Genomic DNA, 8,630 nt, shown 5'->3' with positions numbered 1-8,630 from the left:
TATTAAAACATCCTATTAACTAGTTGGAGAAGGAAACGCAGGGCACCTGAAAAACCCGGGCACACATCATGTTTATGGTGAAATGTTACAAGCATTTGCTTCAAAAAGCAAGAGTAAGACAAAGACGCCCCTTCTGGAAGCGTCTGTCCACACTCGCACTGCGGGCTCTGGCCAGCCCGTAAGACAGGAGAAGAGTGAGCGACGTGTACTGTGCGTTTCGCTCAACTCCGTTTAACGGAAATTAATCCTGCCTCCTCCAGGTCCTGGGCACTGCCCCCAGGCCTCTGGGTGAAGCATTCACCACCCCAAGCTGTGGGCACAGGGGCTCACTGAGGGTAGTCCTGAGTACACAGCTCCTCGTTCTACAGATTTTCAAAGTCAGCCTGGAAAAACAGTGACATCATTCCTTGAATGTTTAAAGGAATAATGCAGCTGTTTGGTGTGGTTTTTAAAAACACATGCTTCATACATGCTGAGACATTTCCTGTCCACATTTTACTGTCTCTGAAATTTAGCATCTTATCATCATGGGCCATGCTGGTTAATTTGTTGTATGGTTATTTTTCCTAATTGATGGAAATACAGCACAACATATAGAACATCGGAAATAGCAAAACTGTGTGTATTTAGTTAATGAGGCAACACTTGCTTAAAAGTCAAATAAAAGTTCCAGAGCTCTGCGCCATCTGGGGAGCATTACATACTGTCACACAGGGACACACATGTGCAGTCACTCAGAAGCACTTCTGAGGGCATGTTCAGCGCTGGCGGGGAGGCCAGCAGAGAACCTGCCTTTGCCCACTGCTGGCTGCATCCAGAAGCGCGTGGCCTCGGGTGACGCAGAAATGGCCTCATTCTTTACAAGGCGATCATTTTAGCCTTCCAGCCTATCGAGATGAAGTATCACCTTGGTAGTGTTTTCTTGTAGTGAAATGTTTCATACTCACAAAAGCAAATGTAAACTTGCCTGCATGTCCTGGCAAGGACAGTAGAGCCCACAGCCCCCCAGCCCAGCTCAGGAGCACCCAGTGTCGGAGGAGTCCCTCGAGGAGGTCTCTGTCCTCCTGGCAACTGCTGTCTATGATCATTCAAGATCCCTGATCAGATGGTGCTGTCCCTCCGCCGGAAGTCCTGAAGCAGGACTGAGCCAGCCGCACTCTCTGAGGGGTCCACGCCTGGAGTGGGCTGGGGGCATCACCCCAGACACAGAGCAGGCCAGGCAGGTGCAGGGGCCAGCAGGGGCCCTGGAGCTGACTGGGTGCCAGGAGGGACTCTGGGGCCCAGGCTGATCCCCACCCAGGCAGCAGAGGTGATGCTGACGTGGGAGCCTGAGACTCGGGCTTGGTGAGCAGGTCACTATCTGGGGTCCTCCATGGTCCCACCTTCCACACTCTGCACTTCAAGGAGTCACCCAGAGTCCACACCTTTGCACAACTCGGCCCACCCTCTGACTCTGGATCAGGGGGCCCCTGTACCTCCAGAGGCTCGGTCTGCCCTGAACTGCTGTCCTGCCCCTCTGTCCAGGGGGTGCCCCATGGGAGGACTGCTGTCTCCAAACCCAATGACAGGGCACCGGCAGGCAATGAGGAGGCAGGGCACTGGAGCTCGGGGCCTTCCTCGCAGGGTCATGATGGGTGAATCCTCCCACACTGGCTCAAGTGGGCTCCTGGCCACTCAAGGCCTTGGAGACACAGTGGCCGAGGAGATGGCCACAGTGCCCCTGGGCCCTGAGACCTGGCCCAGAGCGTTCAGGGACCTGAGTAGAAGTCCACGGGCGAACTGCCCTCTTCCGTCCTGGGTGGGAGCCCATTCTAGAACCACGAAGGAACAGTCTTGGTAAGTCTGCTTCAGCCTTGCCCAGCAAGGGCACCCAGCTGGTGGGCTCTGGGCCCCATGGAGCCTCAGTCACCCTCCAGTAATCTGGGTGTCTAGCCCTGAGTTGAACAAAAGACAGCCGCCCACCTCTGTGGGGACCTGACTGGTGAGGCCCCCCAAGGGCGTCTGGGTGAGAACCAGATATGGAGACAGGGAGCGAACCAGTGTGGCTGGCTCCTCCCTGAGCCCGGGCTGCCCGGTGCTCTGTGGTGCGGAGAAAAGGATCAAGGAAGTATCGGCCAGCCTTAGAAATCAGCAGGTGCGCTTCTGTGGGTGCCTGAGCAGACAGAACCCGCTCCGTGGCCGCCCTCAAGCCCCCGGCCCCTCAGCCAAGCTCCCTTGGTGCAGGGACCCCGCCCGCCTTCTCCGCATTTCCAGACCGCCCCTTGAAAGTCGTGACTGGAGTTGGGTTCCGAGTTTAAACAGCACGGGTTCAGGACTCGCTGGTCCACATCGGAGGAGAGATGGGCCACAACTGACCTCCTCCTCCCATCACCAGGCCTTCATCTCCGGCAGCTGTGCTTCAAGAACTGGGTTAGCTTCTCTCTTAAGTCCCGACTTTGCATTTTTCCAGGAAACCGAGGGAGAATGACTGGTAAACAGAGACGTTAATGCCGCACTATCCTTGCTTCCCGCTGCCTGCCCAGAAGAACTCTATCTCCTTCCTCGTCTCCAGGCGACAGGACCCCAACTCTGCGGTCCTCAGGAAGGGAAGAGCCGGGAATTCCTTCCCCTGTGGGCCCCGAGCGGCCCCATGCCCCTGCGGCCCAGGCGGTCTGCAGCCCGGGTCCCGCCTCCAGCTCCGAGGATCAGCTCCTCTTCTCACCTGGTGCCTGAGCGCCCGATTCCTAAATTAACTCAGCACGTTGTCCAGAGGCAGTGGGAGGATAAGGCCACCAGCCATCCCGGGCAGTCGTTGGGAAGTTCCTGACCGCAGGCTCCGCCGGTACTGCTGCGGGTGCGCCTGGCACCGCCGTTCCCCTCGGGCTCAGTCCTCGCGGAAGCCAAGCGGCGCGCCAGGCCCGCGGTCCGCCCCGCGCTCCGCCAAGGCCGAGGCCGGCGGCCGAAGTATGGGCGCCCTGCGCATCACACCCGTTCCGTAGACCAGCACCTGGCCTCTGGTGGAGCAGAGAAAATAAATGTACGTGGGGAAAATGCCCTAAAATAAGAGTGGAAGTTTCCACTCGCGCAGGACGCTGAGAAATTTCGTTAGTGAAAGCAACCGGTAAGTTTCTCTTTAGCATCCCCGGCGCCAAATTATCATTGTCTTGTCTTTGCTCGGAATCGGCTTCCGCCGCCACAGCCAGAAACAACCGACTAGGTTCCGAGCCCCCGCGGCTGCTGGAAGCGGGGCCTCAAAATGCTTTATTGGCTGCTTTGTACACAAGGAGAAGCCCTATTTCGGTCCATTTCGACACTATAAAACAAGGTTCACTGCTTTTCAGGAAAATTTGTACAAACATGATTTTTTAAAAAGTTTTCAAATATCCCTAAGATACCCAGAGATAGGTCTGTTAATCTATTACAACACTATTAACAAGACACACAAATCTTAAAAACGAGTCAAGAAGAGGACCCCAGACACCCGCTGCGCACCAGCGGGATCCCGCCTCCTTCCCGGGGGCGGAGGTCCCTCGGCCCCGCCCCGCCCCGCCCCGCCCTTCCTGCCCGGCGGACCCCCAGCACCAGGGTCTCGCGGCTCCAGGGCAGGTAATACAGGCCGTAGGCGGCCACGGGCGCGGCGAGGAGTCCGGGCACCTGCGGCGGGGCGGCGGCGGAGCCGCGAAGGCGGGCGCCCAGCGGGAAGGGCAGGGAGGACGGGGGCAGCAGCGGCCTGGCCGTCAGCTTCAGCTTCTCCAGCTCGGCCTCCTGCAGTCGTTTGGCCTTGGCCCGGCGGTTCTGAAACCAGATCTTGACCTGCGTCTCGGAGAGACTCAGGCTGCTGGAGAACGCGGCGCGCTCGGCGACGGAGAGGTGCTGCCGCTGACCGGACCTGCGCTCCAGCGCCAGCAGCTGTGCGGCGGTGAAGGGCGTCCGCGGCTTGCGGTTGGGTGGAGGGCTGGGGGCGCCTGGGGGGAAAGAGCGCAAAGCGGGCGCTCGGACGCACTCCTGGATCGCCGCCGTGGCCGACTCTGGATGCGAGTCCCGGCTCCATGACCGCCGGCCTCAGGCGAGACGGGACCCCCAAAGCCTGCGGGGTAATGAAGCAAGGCACGGGAGGGAGCGGGGGGCGGCGCGCGGAAGGGGGCAAAGTGGACTGGGGCTTTGCTCCCCAGGGAGGAGGGCAACTCTGCCCGCTTGGAAAAGCGAGAAACTTGCGCAGGAAGCCGCAGCCAGACCTGAGCGGTGAGCGAGGAGGGGAAGCAGAGGTCAACCTTGGCGGGGACGGTAGGGTGCGCGGCCGGAGAGACTCCGAGACGAGAGGGCCTGGGTCTGGGGTTGCGGGCCCCGCCCCCGGGTAGAGCAGGGTAGACCTGTTTGGAGGGGACAGGGGAACCGCCGCAGGGCTCGCGCGCGGGAGGGCTTGGGCGGGCTCTTGTGGGCTGGTTTCTTTCTTTGCACTCAGGCCGGCGCGTTAGTGGATGGCTATTTCCGAAGTTATGAACGACAGCGCCTTTCCCGCCCTGGTCCTCCGAGCCCGGGCCGAGCGGGCTCCTCTCGCAGCCCGGGACCGCGCGACAGGGCACTTACGTGGGGCGCTCGAGAGGGCGGTCGGCGGGAACCAGGCCCGGGGTTCCGCGGCGCCCCGCGGCCTCTCTTCCCGGGGTTGCACGGGCTCCAAGTCCAGCCAGCGCTCGGCCTCCAGCAACGACTCGACGCCGAAGGGCAGCGGGCCGGGCCTCGCATGGTCCCCGTCGCACGTCCTGAGCCCAGCGGGGTTCATGCCGAGCAAAGCCGGGGCCATGCGCTGGCCGGCGGGCGCTGGGCTAGCGGAGCCCGGCGGGCACAACGTGAGGGCAGCGCGCTGTGAGACTGCGGGCGACTCGGCGGCGCCCCCGCCCTCGGTGCCCTTTTTATAAAAAGCGGCGCCCCTTTCATACTCAGCTGTCCAGTCGCCGCAGTGGCTGCCGCGTGGGTCCAGACGCCCGTTGGTTTCGCTGACCCGGAGGAGAGGAGGGGCAAGGAGGGGCGGGGCCGCCGGCCCAGCCCCAGACTGGGACCCGTGCGCCCCAGCCCCGGCCAGCCTGGCGCACCCCGTCGGTTTCCTAGAGCCCGCTGTGGCCGGGCTGGGATGCGTCTGGGGCACCGGGGCAGCATGAGGAGCTGGCCCCAGCCTCCCCGCGTGGAGGAGCCCACAGTGGGCGCGACGGAGTTGAGCCTCCGTCCAGGCGCCTCCCACGGTGTCCTCACCCCCGGCGGCTTGTCCCGCTGCGCCACAGCCCAGAGCCGGAGCCATCGGCGCGTACCTGCCGTGGTCCAGACTTTCTCTCCAAACCCTGGGGGCCACTTTTGACCAACCTTGCTCCCGGACTGGAGACTCTGCTTCTGTCGCCTGGAAGTCGGGCCACGGCGCCCTGACCCTGGAAGCTTTCCAGGCGCCTGTAGCTGGTGGGCGCTCTCCCTGGCGTCCCACAGCTTGGCCCCGGGAGCAGCCCGCGGGGCGCAGCGAAGGTCCCAGGGCAGGGCTTGGGGCCGCGGGGAAGGCCGAGGCGCCCACGTCTCACGCGCCTCCAATGCACGGTCAGGGACACAAGCAGGGCGCCTAGGGCCGCCGGTCGCGAGGTCGGTCACTGGGTGTCGGATTCACCGTCAGCCTCTCCCGCTCCGCAGTTGCTCGGCCGAATCCTCGGGAAACCCGGGCCCTGGGACCTGGGAAAAGCCCTGCGACTTCGGTTCCGACAGACCCCGGCCGGACCGCCGAGCTGCTCCCGAGACGCCGCGACCAGGTGGCGAGGGATCCGGGACCGGGTTCCTAGAAGGAGCGAAGGTCTGACAGAGACTGGCACGTACTGGGACTCTTTCTCTGAAACTGGACCGGTCTTTGGTTTGGAAACCTTTTTGGTTGCTGCAGACGAGGCACCGCTCTGCAGTCTCTCTGCGAAGGGAAGAAACTAGGCGTGAATTTTAGAATAAATCACGAGATTGGTTTGCCAGTAACAATTTCATGTCAGAGTAATATCCCTGAACGCAGAAGCAGCAAACTAAATCGACACATGTTTATTTTTGAAAAAGCGAAGTCGTTTAATGAAAGCTAGCTTTGGGCGATGCTTTGTCCAGTTAAGCTAGAGAAATTCACTCAGGAAGTTCCTCACCATGCAAATTTAGAAGCAAGACTGAAAGGGGCCCTCAGAGCCCTCCGGCCAGGCCTGTGTCTGAGGCTAGACCAGCTCTTTTCTGCATTTCGAGATAAATTGCCTTTTTCTAATGTAATAAAGATGTTCTGAGTTGATTGAAGATAATTGCATCATTAAAGCACTTTCTTTGAAGGCCTCTCTCCTGATAGTTTATCTTTAGCAGGCCACTCACTGGAGCCTTTGAAAAAGAATTTTAACGAGGATAACAGCCAGCTGCCTCGGCCTGCCCCGTGTCCACTCAGGATGGCCCAGAGGTGGCGTCTGGGTGGATGACGCGGGGCCTGGGCTGTGCCTGGCTGTCGGGTGGGTTGGGGCTGTGGGGCCAGGTACCGGTGCCGACCTTCAGAAGGTCTCCCTGGAGGCATCTGGACTGGTGTGTCTCCCTCCCAGCAAGGCCAGCCAGTGCTGATCGGGCTCCTGCCCGGCCTGGCTCCAGAGGGGGTGAAGGATGGAGGAGAGCCCCTGGGCTTGACAGCAAAGCTGGACCCCAGCACTGAGCACGAACAGGCTCTGGCACAGCAGCCTCCCCAGCCCCACTGGGCCCTGGGACAGGAGGTGGGCAGGGGTGGTGGGCGTGAGAAGGACGGATCCCATTTCTGTCAAAGTGCAGGCTTTGGGCACAGAAGCCTGGACCCAGCTGTAGGAGCCTGGGCACTGTCTCTGGTCACCAGAAGAGATGAAGATGCCTGCGGGCACCTGGCTTCCCAGTGGCCCAGTAGCAGGCCAGCCAGGCCTGTTGTGTGGACAGGAGACCAGGCACAGCCCCGGCAGTGGCCCCTCTTGAGGCTGGTAGGTGCTGAAGCCAGTGCCAACTCTTCACCCCGTCTCAGGTGAGCCCCTGAAATGATAGCAAAGCCTCAAAGACCTGCCCGCTCAGTCCACACTGGGGCAGATGCTGACCCCAGTCTGAGCGGCATTCTTCCTGCAGTTTACTCTGAGCCCTGAGGGGCCAGGAGGTCAGCAAAGGCTGGACACTTGTTCTTCCTGTGTCCTGGTGCCTCCTTTTGGTGCTGGCTTCACGGGGATGAGCACATCCTGACCTTCCAGAAACGAGGGACAAGTCCGACATGGGGATTGGACGCCCAGAGGCCTCCTGTCGGTGCAGTCAGCATAGGGAACTGAGTTCTGAGAACGGGTTTTTTTTTTGTGGGACTCTTCCAGCAGGGTTTGGAACTGCGCGGGACTCAAACAGGAACAGAAACACTCCCCCTGTCTTAAAACCTGGTGAAGGGGAGGAGGGTCTGCTGAAGTGAGAGAAAGTCAAGTCACGCTCACAGCGACGGTGCTGAGGGAGGGAAGCTGGCCCCATGAGACTGAGGCCACTGGCCGTCCCCTTTTGGACGTGGATGGAGGCAGCTGGGTGGTCTCTGTGGTGGTTTGAACGCGAGGCACCTTTGCTAGCCTGTGGCGTACAGACGGCTGACTCCTGGTCTTGCTCCAGGGCAGCACTGCCCCTCCTCTGGGCCCCTTCTAAAGGCCGCGCTTTGCAGACAGTGCAGTCTGCAGGGAGCACCATGAGGCTCCGCCGCGTCCTGCCTCACCCTCCGTCATCTCTCTCAGCCGAGGCCCCGGACAGCTCCCTTTCATCCTGAAAGGCCGGGGCCACTCTCCTTCTCAAAGGCATCTGTGTTGGAGCCTTTGACTTTTTCCTTCTCGACTTATTGGAAAATTGCTCCAAACACAAGTGGTACTTTCCATGACTCTGGCCAGAAGAGGGCTAGATGACACGAGCCCCAGCAGCTGGTGGGCGTGATGAGAGAGAGGCCACCGGACGGGAGGTCCATCTCCTCAGGTGGATGCTTTGGCGTCGCTCAGGAGAGGACCTGCTCCAGGTCGGGTGAGGCCCACGGGATGGGGAAGAATCAAGCGAGGGTGGGGGCTGAGGGGAGAAAGCCCCGAGACTCATCCTGAGCCCCTGTCCCTTCAAGGTGTCTCCCCACGTCTTTCCTTTTCTCCTGTCCACGTCTCCCTTCTCCGCCAGTTCCCCTTCATGTTTGCTCTTCGCCTGCAGGGCTCTGAGGCTTGGGCGCACCTGGCGGGAGAGCCCAGGGGAGGAGCCCACGTCTCTCGAGGGGCCCTCTGTCCAGAGCAGCAGCTGCAGGTAATCTTGGCCGGTAAAGAGTGACCTCGGCCCTCCCTGATGTCTGCTGCCTAACCCCTGGGGCCCGGCAGTATGTCACGGTATGTGGCAAAGGTGGGATTGAGACTCTTCATCAGCTGCTTTGGGATTGCTAGAGCCTCCCGGAGCATCCAGGTAGACCCAGTCTAATCGTGAGGGTCCTTGAGAGGCCAGAGGGGGCAGTGTGGGATGGACTGAGCCCGTCACAGCTGGCTTTGGCCGTGGCCTCTAGAGGACCCAGAGCCTCCAGCAGGACCCGCCCAGCCTGCTGACACCTGATTTAGCCTGGGGAGACCCACTTGGACTCCTGGCCCTAGGTCTGTCCAGGGGTGTATCTGGGC

The 8,630-nt window shown here is 60.9% G+C and overlaps 1 protein-coding gene across 1 annotated transcript; it reads right to left on the bottom strand.

The window, feature by feature from the left end:
- Positions 1-2,863: 2,863 nt before the first annotated feature.
- Positions 2,864-4,759, bottom strand: LOC145538387 (homeobox protein MSX-3-like). Its single transcript, XM_081570332.1, has 3 exons — positions 4,567-4,759; positions 3,461-3,944; positions 2,864-2,993 (listed from the first exon to the last, which is right to left on the bottom strand). The coding sequence occupies exons 1-3, from the start codon at positions 4,757-4,759 to the stop codon at positions 2,864-2,866; spliced, it is 807 nt and encodes a 268-aa protein (XP_081426458.1).
- Positions 4,760-8,630: the final 3,871 nt, after the last annotated feature.

Source organism: Giraffa tippelskirchi, chromosome 2, assembly GCF_054371585.1.
Source record: "Giraffa tippelskirchi isolate mGirTip1 chromosome 2, T2T-mGirTip1v1.2.pri, whole genome shotgun sequence".
Taxonomy (NCBI): Eukaryota; Metazoa; Chordata; class Mammalia; order Artiodactyla; family Giraffidae; genus Giraffa; species Giraffa tippelskirchi.
The sequence above is the reverse complement of the archived record's forward strand: the minus strand, read 5'-3'. Positions and strand labels throughout refer to the sequence as shown.

Bases quoted from the DNA above. Each gene is read 5' to 3' on its own strand.
- LOC145538387 (XM_081570332.1), bottom strand. From the start codon at position 4,759: ATGAACCCCGCTGGGCTCAGGACGTGCGACGGGGACCATGCGAGGCCC. The intron at 3,945-4,566 runs GTAAGTGCCCTG...CTTTCCCCCCAG, and splicing joins CGCCCTCTCGAGCGCCCCAC to GCGCCCCCAGCCCTCCACCC. The intron at 2,994-3,460 runs GTGTCTGGGGTC...CTGCTCCACCAG, and splicing joins ATCCCGCTGGTGCGCAGCGG to AGGCCAGGTGCTGGTCTACG.